The sequence below is a fragment of the Copadichromis virginalis genome, linkage group LG8 (assembly GCF_057382275.1).
Source record: "Copadichromis virginalis isolate Kocher_CV1m ecotype Utaka linkage group LG8, C_Virginalis_male_GT1.1, whole genome shotgun sequence".
Lineage (NCBI taxonomy): Eukaryota > Metazoa > Chordata > Actinopteri > Cichliformes > Cichlidae > Copadichromis > Copadichromis virginalis.
The window spans coordinates 16,210,578-16,230,914 of NC_140625.1; the positions used below are offsets into that span (position 1 = coordinate 16,210,578).

General features: G+C 40.0%; 1 protein-coding gene and 1 long non-coding RNA gene across 2 annotated transcripts in view; one reads left to right on the forward strand and one right to left on the reverse strand.

Moving 5' to 3' along the window:
• LOC146703077 (tectonic-3-like) overlaps positions 1-2,034 on the reverse strand; it is a 4,801-nt gene extending 2,767 nt beyond the window's left edge. Inside the window, exons 1-5 of the mRNA XM_085466195.1 lie at positions 1,477-2,034; positions 876-990; positions 701-798; positions 510-622; positions 319-430 (exon numbers count right to left, since the gene is read on the reverse strand). Of these exons, the coding sequence (XP_085322321.1) occupies positions 319-430; positions 510-622; positions 701-798; positions 876-990; positions 1,477-1,792 (754 nt within the window). The 5' untranslated portion in view covers positions 1,793-2,034. The remainder of the gene's footprint in view (positions 1-318; positions 431-509; positions 623-700; positions 799-875; positions 991-1,476) is intronic.
• An 11,417-nt stretch (positions 2,035-13,451) lies between these two features.
• Positions 13,452-18,834, forward strand: LOC146703078 (uncharacterized). Its single transcript, XR_014921949.1, has 2 exons — positions 13,452-18,016; positions 18,111-18,834. It is a non-coding gene; the product is annotated as an uncharacterized LOC146703078 (long non-coding RNA).
• Positions 18,835-20,337: the final 1,503 nt, after the last annotated feature.

Below are 20,337 nucleotides of genomic sequence, written 5' to 3' on the forward strand. Positions count from 1 at the left end.
GAACAGTGTTTGGGCTCAGCCTGGGACACAATGTGGAGATTGGTCCTTGATCAGGAGGGGCTAAGAGATGAGTCAGTTATAGGATACTTGCTGGCCTCCCCAGTATAAAAGGCTATCATGTATACTGCCACAAACCCACACGTCTGAGTTGGGCTGCTGTGTCTAAGACATCTGTAGAAAATATCCTAAACTAATTCTCCCAAAACTGTCCAAAGTAAATATGAAGAAGCAACTCTAGGTGGCAGGGCTGCACTTAAAATGGTGTAACAGCACTTTGCCACTCAACAGTTCAACATTTAACTTTTTATGTGATCTTACTTGCAGGGTTGCGGTCGATGCAAAAAGCTGACGCTGCCGGTCCTGGAGATGGCTGACGGAGGAGACCCCGCACGGAGGAGTTGGGGAAATATGTCTGGATGACATCATCAACCTACAGAAAAAAAAGTTGTGATGATTTCAAATATCTTACGTTTTTTTTGTTTTAATTATTTAAGTCTGTGAGCACTTACCATGTAAAAACCTCTGCTGGGGCCTACAGTTGGACTCTTCTGTAGAGAGAAGTGGTACGAGTCCCCTAAAACTGGATGCTGAGGTTGGGCTGGGAAAGACTGGGACGTGTTATCTGTTTGGAGGTTGGAAAACGATAATGATATACGTTGACCTTACCTGTAATTTTTAAAAAAAAAGTTATGCCATTTACCTGAAGGCTGCACACAAAACAGAGAGTCGGTCACTGTGATAAGAGACGAATCCACATTGGCTCTGAACATCAGCCATTTCTCAATGCAAACACCTGATCTGTAAAGTTAAAAATGGTATTTTAAATGCTGAAGCTGTGTACTACACGTGTTATAGAGCTAACGACCAACACTCACATGGCTCTCTGCGGACATCCAGTGAAGACAGCGCTCAAGCTAGGGACCCCACAGTCAGCTGTGTCACAGCAGCAGCCGATGTCACAGAAACCAGGGGTTAAATCACAGAGACACGCTGGAAAACATCAGGAAAAGGGTTGGACATGCTTGGGAGTACTTATGCTAGGTGTGGTATCACCGTCAGATCCACAAAGTCTAGCTTGAGTAATTAGCGGGAAGCCTGATCGAAGCAACAAAAAGACTTAACCGCCCCAACAAACGATGTAGGTCAGGGGTGTCAAACTCAAATTCACAGTGGGCCAAAATTCAAAACTGGAACAAGGTCGCGGGCTAACATTAATATTTATTGGAAAAAAATCTTCCTCCAGATTTAAGAATGAATCTTTTCTTATGGAGTCAAACAAGTTTTGCTGAAAAACTGAATATGGAACAAGCAAAGCTTAATACTAAACAATATATATATTAGCTGTATAATACCAGTAGGCCAGCTCTAATAATAATTTGGTATGGCTTCGCGGGCCAAATGTAATTAGGCTGCGGGCCATATTTGGCCCGCGGGCCAGAGTTTGACACCTATGATGTAGGTGGAGGTGTAATTTACCCTGTGGAGACACCGCACGCTGGACGGTGGTTGCAGTTGGACTCTCGGCGGCCGCAGTGGGCGCTTCGGTCGCGGACAGCGTCGTGTTCATCGTGGAGTTCACGGTGGCAAGCGTAGGGACCTCCGTGGTGTTGACACCAGTGGAGTTCACGGCCTCCGTACCGCTCGGTTCAGGGGTGGCAGAGCTGATCGGTTCCCCATTAGCGGGGGTGGCACTGATGGAGGAACTCCCCACTGGGTCTGTAGCTCCGTGTGCCAGACGTCCACATATGACCGTCAATATAAGGGGTAAAAAACACCACTGGATGGAAGTCATTTCCTCTAAAGAGCCATGAAAAACGAGCGGGAATATGGACACTTTACCCGAAGAGTTTCTCCGCTGTCTCGCGTCACAGTAAAATTAAATTAAAGGTCAAATAAATTTTGTCTTTATGACTTAAACACGTTGGAAAACGTAGCAAGAAGGCTACAAGCTAAAAAATCAACACACAATCGGAGTGCGAGCGTCTTGTAACTAAGGAAGTTCTCATTGAGACTTCCGTTTCTAAGAGAAAATTACCGTAAAGCACGTAAAAGAGAAGACGCAGTCATTTCAGGTTAATGAATTCACCACAATCAGTAAACGAGCAAGGTTAACATAGTTAACTAAAATCAAACTAAAAACTATAACTAAATCTGAAAAAAGAATCATTTTTGATTGAGATATTATTTAAAACTAGACTTAGAATATTTGTTAATAACTGTTTTTAATAATGTAACCAACACAGAATACATGCATAATAGTCTAATGACTGACACATGTAGCATGAAGAGACATTGGGGTGTATGTTTATCTGAGCAAAGTTTTTATATTATAATAGCTGGTTTGGAGTTCTTCAATCTCACCTCTTTCTCAAATACCTCCCATTAAAGAAACTAAAACTAACCCTGGATCTATATCGGACAACCATCCATCTAAAAGTAGCGAAGTAAGGTCCGAAAATCTTTTGAAAAGTAAAAGGCCACAGGGAAAGCTAAAGGCTAGGCCTGAAACTCTGATTGTGGGTGACTCTGCCGTAAAAGATGTACAAAGGATGTGCGGTAAGAACACTAAAGTCCTCTGCTTTCCTAACGATATGGTCAACAACCTGAAGGAGAGAATTCTTCAAATTGCAGATGAATATCCAACTGTGACAAACATTGTTCTGCATACAGGGTCAAACGATGTGTCCAAACAACAGTCGGAGGTTCTGAAACTGGACTTTACTGGATTATTAAATACTGTAAACTCTCTGAATGCAGCTGTATTCATCAGTGGACCTGTACCGCCCGTCAGAGGAGGAGACGAGAGATTCAGCAGGTTGTTTACACTGAATAAATGGCTTATATCAACATGTGCTGACCACTCAGTGCATTTTATCAACAACTTTAATATTTTTTGGGAATGCAGGCATCTGTTTAAAGCAAATTGATTTAATTTTAACAAGTCAGGGGTGAAACTGTTCACCTTCAACTTGTTTTATTCCACACGTCATCCATCTGTGCTTGGTGCCAAGGCTGAGATAAATGAGGAGTTATCTCATAAAGAGGAACAAACAGTACTCCAAGAACAGACAAAGCCCAGCAGAAACCTTGAGGAGGAGCTCCATTTGCCCCCACCTGGGAAGAGCCTCAGAAAGGAGAGACATCTGAGGCAAGAAGAGGGGTCCCTATTTGCCTCCAACTCTCTCAACAACACCAACAACCAGGACCAGGGACCCAAGGTCCCCCAAACCCCTGACAGGCCATCACCCCCATCACCTTCCTCCCCCTCCCTTTCTCCCTCCTCCCCACACCTGAAATTCACTGAGGAGATGATGGAGCGGGTCAATGCTGGGCTCAGATCTACCCCCCGGCCCAATCCCTTTTTGTCCCCCATAAACCCCCCACCAGAGCAGCCAAAGGTTCGCCATCGAGCCCCACCCTCAACAGAGCAATCGAAGTCACATTGCCCAGCCTCGCCCCCCTTAGTTCCTCCTTACCACCTTCATGCTCTGTCTCCGCAGTCTGATGTGTGATGTGTGGAGGGTCCGGGCTGCGAGGATTATGGCAGTGGTGACTTTTCCCAGGAGAAGCTGGGACCCTGTTTACTAGAAGGTTTTAAAATTTCTGTACTTTTAGGTGACAGGAGACATGTGGCCTGGTCAAAACACAGAGAGCTGCACTCTAAAAGATCTTTAAATATAGTAAACATACCTTGTGTGCCACAGACTGCTCCCAAACACGAGGGGACAAGTAATGCCTCTAAAACACTTAAGTTGGCTTTATTAAATGTTAGATCCTTAGCTGGGAAAACATTTTTAATTAATGATTTAATCACTGAGCACAGCCTTGATTTTATGTTTTTAACTGAAACTTGGTTGGACCAAAGTAACAGTGGAGCTGTTCTCATCGAGACGACCCCTCCTAACTACAGTTTATCAGTGAGGCCAGGGTGAGCATGAGAGGAGGAGGGGTTGCTGTCTTATTTAATGAATCATTTCAATGTAAGCAGCTATCTCCTGGAAGTTTTCAGTCTTTTTGAATATGTGGCTTTACAGCTGAAGGCCCCATCCAAAGTTGTGTTTCTTAATGTTTACAGGCCTCCCAAATACTGCACAGACTTTTTTAATGACCTCAGTGAACTGCTGTCTGTGATCTGTGTTGATTTCGACTGTGTAATTATTGTTGGGGATTTTAACATCCATGTGGACAACCCTCAGGACAAAGGGACTAAAGACCTGAGTAACACTCTGGGCAACTTTGGGCTGACTCAGCATGTAACAGAGGCCACACATAATAGAGGACACACTCTTGACCTACTGCTCTCCAAGAGCCTGAGCATTTCAAACATTACTGTGTCTGATGTGGGCCTGTCTGATCATTACTGTGTTTTCTTTGAAAGTAAAATCTCAGCCCACACAAATATATCAACAGCAGTGATCACAAAACGGTGTATAACTGAAGACAGTAGTGAGATCTTTAACCAGGTCTTCCCATTAACACCTGAGCTGTCCAGAGGGTCAGTCAATGAGCTCGTCAATAGCTTCAATGCAAAAATGTTAAATGTAATGGACACTATTGCTCCCATTAAGGTGAAGGTTATCTCTGGAAGGAAAAAGTCTCCATGGAGAAACTCCACACTAGTGAAAAATGAAAAAAGAGAGTGTAGGAAAGCTGAGCGCAGATGGAGAAAAACAAACCTCCAGGTTCATTATGACATCTATAAAGAGAAACTTCACAATTATAATTTACAACTGAGGAGTGCAAGGAGGTCCTACTTCTCTGACATCATCACTAAAAACAGCCATACTGCTCGGGTCTTATTTTCTACAGTTGACAGGCTAACAAACCCTCCTGTGTCAGTGGCAGCTGAACTTCATTCAACCATTGGCCTGCAATGACTTTGCCAAATTCTTCACAGACAAAATCCAAAAGATTAGACAAGCAATTGGTACATCAACAGCAGATCCAGGATATGTACTGTGTCCACCGAAAAACTGTTTAAACACCATCAAACAGTTTCACCCTATTAACAGCAAAGACCTGGAGGACATCTTAGGTCAACTGAACACCTCCTCCTGCTGTTTAGATGTCCTGCCAACAAGTTTTTTCAAAAAGGTCTCAAAGACTTTAGAGTCAGACCTGTTACAGATCGTCAACTTTTCTTTAATGTCAGGTGTGTTTCCGGAACCACTAAAAACTGCTGTAATTAAACCTATACTGAAAAAGGACAATCTTGACAGGACACAAATGAACAACTACAGGCCGATCTCAAATCTCCCATTTTTAAGTAAGATCATTGAAAAACCAGTTTCTCAACAGCTCAATTACTTATTAAAACAGAATAACTTCTATGATGCCTTCCAGTCAGGTTTTAGACAGAACCACAGCACTGAAACTGCTCTGACCAAAGTGTTTAATGACATATGTCTGAATACAGACAGTGGAAAAATGTCAGTCTTAGTTTTACTGGATCTCAGTGCAGCATTTGACACAGTTGACCACAACATATTACTCAAACGACTGGAGAACTGGGCAGGTCTTTCAGGAACTGTACTAAACTGGTTCAAAACATACTTAGAAAACAGGAAATACTTTGTATCAATAGGTAACTTCACATCTGAGCAGACAAGTATCACATGTGGAGTTCCCCAAGGTTCCATCTTGGGACCCCTTCTGTTTAACATTTACATGCTCCCATTGGCACAGATTATAAAGAACAACAAAATAAACTACCACAGCTATGCAGATGACACACAAATATATATCACAATGTCACCAGGAGACCAAGGCCCTGTACAGGCTCTTGGTAAATGCATTGAGGAAATTAATGACTGGCTGTGCCACAATTTTCTCCAGCTAAACAAAAACAAAACTGAGGTAATAGTCTTTGGCGCCAAAAAAAACGATTACAGGTCACCAGAGAACTTCAATCTATACATCTAAAAACCACAAACCAGGCGAGAAATTTGGGTGTAGTGATGGATGCAGACCTAAACTTAGAAAAACACATTAAGACAATAACAAAATCAGCTTACTATCACCTCAAGAATATATCAAGGATAAAAGATCTGATGTCTCAACAGGACCTGGAAAAACTAGTCCATGCATTCATTTTTAGTAGGCTTGATTACTGTAACAGCATCTTTACAGGTCTACCTAAAAAATCAGTCAGACAGCTCATTCAGAACTCTGCTGCTCGAGTCCTCACTAAGACCAAAAAAGTGGACCACATCAGTCCAGCTCTGAGGTCTTTACACTGGCTGCCTGTCCGTCAGAGGATAGACTTTAAAGTTCTGATGCTGGTCTATAAAGCTCTGAATGGTTTAGGACCAAAATACATCAATGACCTCCTGACCCAGTATGAACCTTCCAGATCCCTCAGGTCATCTGGATCTGGTCTTTTATCAGTTCCCAGAGTCAGAACCAGACACGGAGAAGCTGCATTCAACTTTTATGCTCCTTATATCTGGAACAAACTCCCAGAAAGCCTCAGATCAGCTGAAACACTCAGTTTATTTAAATCCAGGTTGAAGACTCACCTGTTCTCAGCTGCATTTGAATAAAGCACCAAATCCACACTTTTAAGCTTAAATTTCAAAACTAACATTTTAACTACTGATTTTATCTATTTCTGATTTTATCTGTTTTGATTTTATATACTGTTTTGTTTGTTTGTTTGTTAATTAGTTAGTTTGTTTGTTTGCTTGTTTTAATCAATTTTAAATCATGCTTTTTATTTGTTTTTGTTTCTAATGTCTCTGTAAAGCACTTTGAATCACCTTGTTGTTGAATTGTGCTATACAAATAAACTTGCCTTGCCTTGCCTTACTGAAACTAAGATAACCACATGGGATAACCACATCTACTCAGGGCCTTCTTGATGTGATGGTCTTCTGCTTCCCTGGCCGCTGTGGCCTTTTCAAAACTGATCCGTATGCGTAGGTTTACGGTACATATTAACTTTTAAATGTCCCCCATTACTGATGGAAATCTCTGTCTAAGAATGCTAGCCTTCTTGAGTGACTAAATGTTTCTCCTGCTGAAAACGCTATATCCAGATGAACAGAATAAATTTTTGGGGATTAATTTTGATACCACTTTATTATTGCAGCTGGAGATGATTTTAGTTTTAAACCTGCAAAAAATATGAGGTGAGACCACACATAGTCTTCAGATTGTATTTCAGCTAAATAAAGAAACAAAACTATGTGACTGTCAGTATGTCAGAATGGATGGTAAATGTATGAGTGTGTGCATATGAAACGAAAGCTCTGTCAGCCACTGGAAAAGACGGTGTTGGAGGATTTGATATACTGCTCTTGTCCCTCCAAGCCAAGCCGAGCCTGCACAGGTGTAGTGAAATGTGAGCCAGGTCAGCTCCACCCACCAGTTTCACTTAAAGAAATAAAATGGCAAAAGCTAATTACACAAACAGAAGAGAACCAACAGGACAACCTCATGGGTCACACATAAGTTGTTGTTTTCCCCTCTCAATGTTAATTCAATCTTTTGCAGTGTAAACTCTGCATTGGATCACTAAAAGCAAGAACTGCTTCAGAATTCACATCTTCCTGTGTTTCATATGAGAAAAACTCAGTGTTCCTTCATCATCAACTTAAGACATCTGTGTGGTTATGCACTTTTTCCACTGCATGACCACACAAAGATAGCTGTTTTGTCAGCTTGGTGCATGCCACATCTTCTTGTATAAAACCCATAAACACCAAGCTTCCAATAAACTATCCCTTAATGGATTAGTCTACAACAGAGACCATTCTTGTATTTATGTGCTAGTAGATTCATGCTCTTGAGATGTTTTGCTGCCAGTGATACTGGTGCATTGCACAAACCGGATGGAATAATGACGGAGGATGATCGTCAAACTCTTCAACTTCACCTCAAATCAACAGCCATAAAGGTAAATCTTGGATATAGTTGGTTGTTCCAACAGGTCAATGATGCCAAACAAGTCAAAAGTGGTTTTAGCAATGGATTAAGCTTCTGGAATGGCCGGCCCAAAGCCCCAACTTCAACCCTGTTTAAAATTTGTGGACTGCACTTAGAAAACTTAGAAGTCCGTGCCAGGAGGGCCACAGATCTAAATAAACTATTGATTCTGCCAAGAAAAGCGGTCAAATATTCAGCCTGATTTATACCAGATGCCAGCTGTTAGCTACAAACAGTGTCTGGTCAAGGTGTAACTTGATAAAGGACATTAACCAAATATATACTGTGTAAGTATATATTTGAGCCTGTATGTACAATTCTGACCGTTGTATTAAAGAAAATCCAAAATAAATTCAAACATGTGCCATCAATTCTACTTTTTTAAAGTCATTGATGCATGCTGTGCAATCAGTTCAAGGAAATCATTAAAAGCCCACAATTACCATGAAAACAACCCTGGCGATGTCATGTGTAATAAATTATTGTTTGTGCACATGATAAATAATTACCACATACAAGATAATAAGTTGTTCAAGGACACATTTGTGTGTACAAGATAAAAAATAATCAGCTTATGGTACATTAGCCTCGCTCAGATAAGGCAAGGCAAGGCAAGGCAAGTTTATTTGTATAGCACAATTCAACAACAAGGTGATTCAAAGTGCTTTACAGAGACATTAGAAACAAGAACAAATAAAAAGCATGATTTAAAATTGATTAAAACAAGCAAATAAACTAACTAATTAACAAACAAACAAACAAACAAACAAACAAACAAACAAACAAACAAACAAACAAAACAGTATATAAGCTCAGATAATTAAAACTATGCAATAAAATGTAAACGTTTAACTCCATGTTGGACTTTGCTCACTGCAAAATAGAGTAGAACAAAATGACACATCTGCACTGCTGTCTTCTACTACTTTAGGTATTGAATAGTAATATTTTGAAAACTCGACTATGCTCTGAACTCCTTCTTTACTCAGTCGTCTCTTGCTGTGCTGTCATTTTTCTCTGAGACATCAAGAACACAAAGAACTTTTTGTTAATAATGCATCTCCTTGTGAATCACCATGTGTTTTGCTACTATTCATTTATGCAGGGAGTCCTTTTTCAGTCAAAATGCCCCCCATCTGCCAGCAAGTGGACTGAATGAAGTGGATTACAGTGGAATGAAGCTTTTATGGAAAGATACAAAATTAAAATCACTTCTTTTAGTAATTAGTTTGATTTTAGGCAGGTCAACTGAAAACTACCATGAAAATCTCAGCAGAAAATGAGCAATCACTTAGCCTTGACTTATTATTGCCTGTCAGTGAGGTGTACCGTACGCAGTGAGGTGTACCCTGTTTTAATCTTTAATGGTTTCAGGCTGTTGATTTATTAATGAAATCTCATTTGACTGCTGTTTCATTTCCAGAAATACATACCTGCCCTGATGGAGCTGCACAGCAGACAGCCAAGAAAAGCAAACACGAGCGATTCCCCAGATGTGAATGTGGGGAGTTGCACAGATTTAACACAGCTGTTGTTCTACTTACTCAGCCTACATCTGGACCTAACACGGTGAGGGACGAGAAAAACATTTTGACCTTTATCTGCAGAACTGCATGTTGGAATGCTTAAAGCATGTATGTTACAGGCTGTATGTGGGATATTTTTATGAAATAATTTCCTAAAGCTGAAAATCACAAAAGGATATCCCTTAGAAATGGAATAGAAATATCAGTAAACACATCCCAACATGTTTTCCAGGCAGAACAGGAATAAATGCTTCAGATAAGGTGCTAAAAGCATGCTCCATGGTCACAGCACTGAGTTCATCCCAGCTGTAAAGTCTTTGTATAAAACCTGTTTGTGCTTGGCTCTATTTTTCATGTTAAGTCAAAATATTTAGTACGATTGACAGAAGAAATTCTTAAAACTAGAAACAAGTTCTCTTTATTTTTCTTGACTAGAGCATCCACTGTCTCCAGAAGCCAGAAACACAACCAAATTTAGTGTGCTGCATCTGTCAGATCTAAGTCAGCTTATTAAGACTTGCTGCTGTTAATAATTTAGGCAGAATCTGGGCTACTGAGCAGTCAAAGGACAAAACCTGCTCACCTTACCTGGTAAAAGAATTTAACTGACCAGACAGTTATCAAGGCAAGGGGACATTCAGCCTCCCAACTAAAAAAGAAAGAGCAATAACAACAACATTGTCAGGGGGCCGGGGCTGTGACCCAGCATTTTGAGTTATTTTGCATTTTTTGATTACTTATGAGATAATGTTAAGTTCTAGGGTTATTATTAGCTTGTCTTAGTTTAGGTTTAGTCTAGTTCATGTTATCATCCACTTCTCCTTGTATATGTGTCTTTTTCTGTTTGTCATGTGTTATAACTTGCACATTACCTTTCTCAGTTTATATATACACTAACTTATTGGAAGTTACATGTCAATTTTTTAATGCGCAGGTACAATACACAATCTGCACTTTTCTAATTATTCTAAATATTCTTAACTATTTAAACATCTTTCAGTATCCTGCTCTGTTTGCACACTACAACCTGGGTTTGCCTCTTATATGCACTCTATTTTTAATAACTGTACAGTACTCTGCTTTGGTAACTATTGTCCATGATATAAATATGTAAAAATTGTGTTTCTGTTCTGTGTCCTGTTCTGTTTGTATATGTGTGTTTTTGCTGCTGATACAACCAAATTTCCCCTTGTGGGACAATGAAAGGATTATTCTATTCTACCTATTCTATTCTTCTATCTCCTTGTCTGTGTACTTTCCCCACGTCTTTCTCCTCGGTGTTGCTCTATCACTCTCGCTCGTTCTCTCTGTCTCTTGTTTCAAGCTTGCGTGTCCCAGTTCATGTCTGTACATGTTTCCTGTTTTATTTTGAAAGTCTTGTTTCCTTGTTATGTCATCTCTGTTTCCCAGGTGTTTCCACTTTCCTCATTATCCTTCAGTGTATTTACGTTCTGTTTCCCTCTGTTTAGTGTTGGGTTGTCTGCTTATCTCGTATCATGTCACTGCAAGTCTCCATGTCACAGTTTTCATGTTTAGTTTTAGTTTAGCCCAGTTTAAGTTTTTAGTTTCCTTTTTTCCGCAACTCGCCTTGTCTTGTTTTTGCTTCGGATGCCAGCCTCAATAAATGGCTCGCTTTCTGTTAAGATTGAGTTTTGTTCTCCCGTGTCTGCTTTTGGGTCCACAGCTCAAACACTCCGGCTGCTCCGCCACAACAAACATGCATGCAGCTTAATCTAGACTAGGGATGTTAAGACCAGTGAAGCTACATGGTTACAAAGTTCACTGCACTGACTCTCCTCTGATTACAACAAATAAAGTGTTTGTTAATTTATTGTGAACTCAATAATAGCACATAAACAGGAACTTTCCTGTGACTTAATTTGTTATCTATTATTTAATTACTTTGGCGTAGTATGAATGGCACTGAGGGTTAAACGTTTTTAGCATCAGGAAAAGGTGTAAAACTTATGAAAAGTTAGTTAAAAGTTCCAAAATCTCTTAACTCCTTCACATTTTCTAAAGCTGCCCAGTGGGGCTGAATTAGAGTCTTGGTTGGACCGATTCTGGCCGCCGGGCCTTATGTTTGACACCTCTGTTAGAACCAGAGCAGACACTTCTGGTTATTACACAGAATCCAGGGTTAATGCACTTCAGCATTGGCTTCTTTTTTAAGACATGGAAACGATATCCTTCTTTTGTGGTGGGTACTACTGATTATAATTAATGGCCACCACTTATAGCAGTTTGTTAAATAATATAATTTTGTTATATTGTTGTTACAGGAAAAATGATTCTATGTTTCTTTACCTTCTTTTAAATGTACAAAGATGCCTTTTGTCTGCCCTTTGCCTATGGTTAGATTAGTTTAGAATTATCTTTTTAGACTTTCCCAGCAAACATCTTGTTTCTGGGACATATTGTTTTAGATTGTTTTATCTTCCCTAGCTCTCTGCTGACGAGACTAGCGCCATATATGGAGTTGTTTTATTTTATCTGTTTATTATTTGTTATCCTGTTCTCACTGTCTCTGTGCTCTGTGCCTATAAAAATTACCAAGCCACTGTGCATGGTGTGAGTTGTTCTTAGCAGCTCACCCGTGTACACGTTTGATAAAGAAAGTAACTTTGTCTCATTGTGTCTTTATTTCTCCTGGGTTTTTTACAGAGTTTTCCCCCAACATTTCTTGGTCCTTCGGAGCCGGAGCGCCTCCATCGTGTCCCATCTCCGTGACCAGTCCACGTTGTTCGTCTGTCGACAGCCCACACACTAGGTGTGTGGTCAAAGACCAAGGGCGTTAAATTCGAGTCTTGGCCAACGTTCTAGAAAGCGACCCACGGTGGTGGGGCCCGATCGAGGTGGACCAGACCCGGCGACACTGACCAGGTAGATACAGACACACTGACACAATCTTGCGTAAAAGCGTATTTTAAATTCAGGGAATTTAAAATAGCGAAAGTAGCTCGTCGCGACTGGAAGCTCCCCACCTCTGTGGGTTTAAAGTAGCTCGTCGGCTGGTAGCTTGGAGCTCGTCGACTGGAAGCTCCCCACTTCTGTGGGTTAGGTTTGGAGCTCTGGGTAGCTCCCCCAGCTGGGTCTAGACAGGGTCTAGGGAATAAGTAGCTCGTCTACAGAAAGACTGGCAGCTCCCCTTATGATAAGGGTTCCGATCGCGCGAATAGGTGTGAATGTGAATGTGTGTGTGTGTGTGTATTGTTTTAATTAACGGAGCAAGCTGAATTTTCACGGTCCAATAAGAGACTGAGCTGCTCCTACTGTGTTTTTCTTTTACTGCTATTCACTGACGTGCTGGTGAGTTGAGAGAACGGTCGAGTTCCGTCTCGTAAAGTTCACACCGCTTTTGGAAATAGTCCGAAAGTAGAAGGGCGTGTGAGCAACCACTCTCGTCTCTAATACCAGCAAAGGTGATAGCAGCTGTATTGTGTATATATTACTTAAACAAAAATAAGTAAATACATAAATAAGATGGGTAATCAAGCAAGTGAAATTAAAACTCACTCCTGCTGACGAGCAGTGGTGAGAAAAGAAAAGTCCAGACGCCGGACAAAAACAGTGTCTGTAAACTGAGAGATTTAAGAAAACAAAATATAAACAGTCAGAAGAACAGAACTCAACTGCCAGTTTAGTAAAACCAGAAGACGAGACACTGTGCAGTTCCCACAATCCTTTTAGTAAACCATCACTCACTCCTGCAGCCGCATCTGCAGCAACACCCATATCAGGAAGAACATAATAATCCCTTATTAAGTGAAAACTAGAGATCACAGTAGTTTTGTAGTAGTTTAAAAGGGTTGAAAACAGACCCCACTGAGTAGATATAAATATAAAAAGTACGAAATAAAGATGAACAAAGGGAAAATTACAGTAGAAATTATCTTTAGAATATTTGAAATTAATAATAGCAAGGATAACAACCTGTAAAGTGATATTAACAATGAAACACAGTTGGCATGATAACCATGCCCACAATGTATAAAATGAATATAAAGCAAATAATTCACGCGAAAATATTTTAATAAAATAAATAAGGTATATTAAGGCTGTGTCACTGTTCAGCCAAGGACAGTGTGTGAAAAGGTAACTGTCTCCACCCTGGGAAAAGGATGATTCTGCAGGTCATCTGAAGCCCTTGATGGATACAAAATAAAATATAAATAATATATTATAATAGAACTGCCTGGTCCGCCATGCAACAGAGAGAACAAATGTGACCGCAGATTGGATGAATTCTAAATTATCTGTTTGCTGAATAAGATGATCCTAACTATCAAATTGGCTCAGTAGTAGTATAATGGTACACACTAATAAAACATTATAATATGCTATTGCTGTTATATAAGACAAAGAGGATAATATTAACAATGACATAATATTAATATGAAGAGGCACCTTAATCGGTTATGATGTGAGGTGGATAATTGTTAAGCAGTAGTCTGCATCAAGCTTAAGGTTTGCTGAAACTCAGTGTAATGACATGTGAGATGAAGACAATACAGAGAATAACTAAACTAATGAAGTGCATAGAGGCACTTGACCAGCTTGAAACCTATCATCCTAGAATGACACATTGCTGAGATATAGAGCACACCTATAATAACAACCAATAAGCAAAACCCTGTAGACAACAGCTACAACTACAGGATTGAGAAGCTGAATTAAATATGTAGACACTGCTAAGCTGATGAGCATGTTCCACATTTTCTTTTCTTTTTCTTTTTTGTTTCTTTTAGAGCAGAAGCTGCTGTAACACACCCAAAGAAAGACTCTAGGTCTGACCAACCGTCTCAGTCGTGGGCAAAAAGATGACAGTCAATAAAATTCTAAAAGATAATTTATTGACGAAAAATATATCAAGAGATAAAAGACAAAACAGTCCAGTGTCCCACTTATGAATTGTATAAAAACACACAGTCCCAAGGCCAGAGCCAGCTATGCCACACGGCCAAGTTGCACTCCACATGTTGCCTTTAACAGGGTTAGAAGTTGTCCTTGGAGACCCACCACCCTGCAAGCATATAGTCAGTGGTCACTCAAGCCTCTGCAACCCTGCTGCCTTTAGGCTGTGGCATATAATAGGCCCTGGCCTGCACAGAGAGACAAAACGACACACTTAATATAAAATTCATAGGGCAAAACCCATCCATCCCAAACATATCTGATTTCATCACATTACATACCTGCACAGAGAGACAAAACAACACAGCAGTGTTTGTAGTGTGGGCTATAAGAAGACCAGTGTATCAGTGCAATCAAGTACACCTGCCTCTAATTAGTCCAACCCCATTCCAGCCATTGGCTCACCAAAAATGTGACACACACAAAACCACTCCCAACCCAGTGCAACTTCACACAATAATATGGAGCTGAATTAACACAGGCACATTAGTCTACCATGTTACAAGCTGCATGCTATTACAAGCCAACATATGCAGACTTCTGCCTTGTTCGGGTGGCAGCATTTTTCTTTTTTTTCTTTTGTGTCCTGACATGTTTATGTTTTTTGTTTTTGTTTGATTATTTTGTTGGTTTTGGAAACGAATTTAAACGAACTTGTGACAATACTTGAGAATCACAGTGACACATAGTGATTAGGCATATGATTGAAAAATGCCTAGGTTTAGAGCTGTGAGCTATGAGCTGTGAGCAATGCAAAGTTAAATATATATATATATATATATATATATATGTATAAATGGGAAACAACCCTAACTTGAAAGTTTGAAATGTGTGAGATCCATGAATTGTTTGAAAAACTAGAAATTATTCAAAACTGCCTTAAGTGAAAATGTAGTGTTGCATCTATTCTCCCAAACCAAGACAAACAAAAAAGAAGAAGCTTTCTGTAACTTCAAAATAAGGCTGACTGTTGACAATAGACTAAAACACTAATCCGCAGGTGGCTATCAGGAACAGAGAGGCGAGCAAAGTCATAAACACCAAGGCTGCAGACAGCCACGCAGAAACAGCAGATAACATAGAGACAACGCCTGCTAGAACCGTGGAGAGGAAGGTCACTTCCCACGAGATTGTAGGAGTAGAGGACAAATTAGTTGTAAAGTCAGCTTCAGGCCACACAACTGTACAACAATTAACTGCCCTTTTAGAACTAGTACACACAGCAAGTGGCCGCAGGTGCTTTATTAAATGCATATGACCCGTCGTGTCCAGTAAATTTGCTAGGTAGAGACGCTCTGACAAAACTTAAGATAGCAGTCATGCCATTCTTTTCTGGTATTAAACCTGAGTGCATGCTAAATGACACCCGCCACATCCACTTTCCAGAAACCGACCGAGTATCACAACATTCTGAGATTTAAACAAACCCCAGGCCCAGATCCACCTTATGATCAGCAAGTGTGGAAGCTAGGAGAACAGCATTTGACCTTACAGCACAGGCCGAAATTGTGTAGGTTACGCAGTAACCACAGATAGTAAAATAATAGAAGCAAAACCCCTTTCTTCTTCGTGTTCTGCACAGAGCGCTGAGCTGATAGCTGTGATACGCGAAAGTGAAATACACAAAGACAAACTAATAAATATACATACAGACAGCCAGTATGTTTTCTCTGCTGTACATCATTTTGCAAAAAATTTGGCATAACAGAGGAATGATTACACCAACTGGAAACCTGGTTCAGCATGCCAACCTCTTACAACGCCTACTGACTCTTTCATTACTACAGGCAACAACTTTGCCGACAGAGCAGCAAAATAGGCGGCACAAAACACAAACATCACATTGATGGCAGTAAACACACATCAGATTCCACTGGATGTGTTGAAAAATGAACAAAAGCAGCAAGCACAGCAGAGCAGGCAAAATGGCTAAAACACGGTGCAGTTCTGACAAACGACTTAATGATGTGTTATGGCAAGCCAGTGTTGCCAAAATTCCTCCACAAAATGGCGGCATTAGTGACTCATGGCTGTACGCATTTGTCAACGGGGGGACTGACCAGTATTGTCAACTCTCATTTCTACACTGTAAATTTTGAAACTTCAGCAAAACAATTTGTCAGAACGTGCATGACGTGTCAAAAATATAATGCTCAGGGAAACCTGAGACCACACAATCCATATGGACTTTATTGAGCTAAATGAATGCCAAGGGTAAAAATACACCCTAGTGGTTATAGATGTATTCTCAAAGTGGCCAGAAATCTACCCAGTGAAAAAGGCAGATACAATTTCAGTAGCAAAATGTATGTCTAAGTTGTAGGAAAATAAAGAGATGATTGTAAATGACGAAGAATGTAATGATGTCTATCAAGTGTCTTGCAGATCACAGCCCGGTGACTGGGTTCTGATCAAAGTGCTCCAAAGGAAAAACTGGAGCTTGCAAAATAGCGGAACGACCATCTTGCATCCATCAGAGCCAGTAAGTGAAGCCATCTAAACACAGCTGACAGCAGGCTTGCCCACTTGTTGTGATCTCGCCCGGTGGAGGGGTCAGCTTTCCTGGCCGGGGGGTCTACTCGCGACAGGAGGGTGTGTCCCGTCGTCATGAGGTGGTGGCTCTTAATAACTGCAGTGGCCCTGACCATGGCCGGGCTCCTCATCTTTGCTTCCGTGAGGGACAATAAGTCACGCTATATGAAGAAAAGGCAGACACTGTATGACAAAGGAAAGTACACCAAGTTTCCCCATGGCTACGCCACTAACTTTTGGTGGCAGTTTATGAACACTACAGCTTACTTGAATAATAAAACTGACTGCTATGCAAATACATATACACTTTCTGCCCACCGAGGAACGAGAGGAAGTGTATGGACTGTTCACTCAACGAAACCTGTGCCAGTAACGCGACACTGATGAGCCTCAACTGTCGCTCCAACTACAGCTACCGAATGATACTACAAACAAAGACTCATTACCAGACAGGATGTGCACGGACGGCACCAAGCAGTAAAGGAACCAGAGTTTCGCATCTGAGGAGGAGTGAAATTCTTACAGAGCTTGATCCCCGGCATTGGAGTTGCCGAGGTGCGGGATCATGTGGAAATCAACCGATATGCTCTGCTACGACACATCAACTTGACTAAGACCCTGGGAACCGCCTTAGCAGGAGAACAGCAGGCCATCAGAACGATGGTGCTGCAGAACAGACTGACACTAGACCTGCTAACAGCATCACAAGGAGGAGTTTGCAAGCTGATCGGGGAAACATGTTGCACTTTTATCCCTGATGGATACGAAACTGGAGGAGACATTTATGAAGCTTTGCAGAATTTGTCCATTCTGCAAAAATATGTCACTGACCACACATCTGGAGCAGCTACACCGCCATGTCTAAGAGTAATGATTTCAAAGATGATAACAACTACAATGACTGTTTATGTTGCCGTGCCTGAAGAAGAACAGCATCCCGTTGCAATTCTGTTAGAGGAGAACTTGTAATAACTGCTAATGAATGACGTGGTGATTAAAAATGACTTGTCAAGTGATCACGCACTGATTAAAACATTAGTAGGTTATGCAGGTTTTCATCCCTTTATTTTTTGAAGTTTTCAGTTTTAAACATAAAGTTTTTCATTTTAAATATAAAGGTTTCATCCTTTTATTTTTGAAGTTCTCATCCTTTTATTTTTTTTTTTAAGTTTTCATTTTAAATATGAAGTTTTCATCATTTTACATATAAAGTTTTCAATTTAAGGTTTGCATCATTTTAAATATAAGGTTTTCATCCTTGTATTTTTTGAAGTTTTCATTTTACATATTAGGTTTTCATCATTTTTAAATACAAAGTTTTCATTTTAGTTTTCATCCTTTTATTTTTTGTAGTTTTAGTTTTATTATTTTTTCTTGTTTATTCCACTTGTTATTTCATTTACTATGATTTTCATTTACTATGTTTTTCTTTTTATTATTTTCTTTTGTTTTATTCTTTAGACCAAATGACTTCCATTTCTGCTATGCTGACATTTTGAAAATTAAAAAATTGCTAAAGATGCTTAATAAATAACCTTCACAGACAATTGTTGTATACATTTAAAATAAGTTAAAACAGGAGGGAATGTTACAGGAAAAATGATTCTATGTTTCTTTACCTTCTTTTAAATGTACAAAGATGCCTTTTGTCTGCCCTTTGCCTATGGTTAGATTAGTTTAGAATTATCTTTTTAGACTTTCCCAGCAAACACATCTTGTTTCTGGGACATATTGTTTTAGATTGTTTTATCTTCCCTAGCTCTCTGCTGACGAGACTAGCGCCATATATGGAGTTGTTTTATTTTATCTGTTTATTATTTGTTATCCTGTTCTCACTGTCTCTGTGCTCTGTGCCTATAAAAATTACCAAGCCACTGTGCATGGTGTGAGTTGTTCTTAGCAGCTCACCCGTGTACACGTTTGATAAAGAAAGTAACTTTGTCTCATTGTGTCTTTATTTCTCCTGGGTTTTTTACAGAGTTTTCCCCCAACAATTGTGCAGATTGAAAGATCAGGAAACTGAAAATCTTATTTGAAAATGGACATTTTGATATAGAAATTGCACACTGTGAGAACAAGAATGAGCACATAACATTTCTTAATCATAAACATGGTTATTTCCTGTTTTGTTTTTTTTATCCTTGCATCAAAACTTCAAACAATGAATAATAATAATAAAATTATTTTATACTACTACCACTACACTGCTAATGAGCATTTCTGCTCTTATCAGTATGTTTCTGCCTAAAGACAAATTTATGTGCACACTAGAGGCGGGCAAAGATCGTTGTACTGTGTCCAACGGAGGATTCAGATCCACCTCAGACATAACTGGTTGTGGTAAAGCAGAAAAGCTGTATTCAAGTCAGGAACGGTACTATTAATGAAGATATGACAGTGTTCCATCAATTTACGGTTTGTGGGATTATAATATTATTTTATGCCATGTTATGCCCCTAATTAAAGATTGTGAATTATTATGATGTTTTAGTTTGCATTATTCTCCTGAATTAGAAGAAGGTGATAACTATTGCATTTGTTAAACTGATTTGCATTACATTAGACTGCTGATTTATTGTGAATGAATGATATTGTTTTATGATGCATTATACTGCTGAGTTATAAGAAATACTGTTCACAGAAAGTCATCGCCTTATTTGTCTGATTAGAAGGGAACAGAATATACTGGAGAGGTTTTCTGCTCCATCTCAGCAGGAGCAGATAAACAGGGAGCCAAGGTCGTAGCTTAGGCGCCGTGTGAGAGAAAGCATGTGAATGTTTAGGCTTTTATGATTAGGTGGGGGCCACTAGAGGCTATAAGAGTTTGATCAATGCTCCACCATTTTGAGATCTGATGCTGTCTGCGTACGGTGTCCATCTCCCACGCGTGTGATCATTAAAATCATCGTTTGACTCAACCCAGTGTTGGGGCTCGGCCAGGAGCTGACCTCTGAGAAGAGCCGAACAGCAGAGCCGCAGAAGGCCGTGGAGCAAAGCAAGGAAACACATGATTTTTGTGAAAAGGGGGGCAAATGTTAGAATTAAAAATGTTTTTGATGTCTTTTGTTAAAATGAGTGGTTTTAATAATTTTCAGACACACCTTGCAAATGTTATTATAATGAGTTGGCACTTGGTCTTTTGAAGGTCATAAGCTTCCTTCGGCGTGATGATATATTGCAGGTATTGACTTTGAGTGCAGAGGGCTAAATGCAAACACGCTTACACACACATAGGATATGATTAGAATAAGTCCCTGGGACATTCTGAATATTCCAAACCAATTCTGAATCGCCAGAAGATCAGTAGATGACAACATTAGATTATTAGAGCTAGGAAGAGAGGTGTTTTGGTTTTCTGTCTCTTACAGAGAAAGGAACAGACACCAGACGAGGTCACAGATATACGGGGATCCTTCGCAGCAGAGACAGACACGGTGAC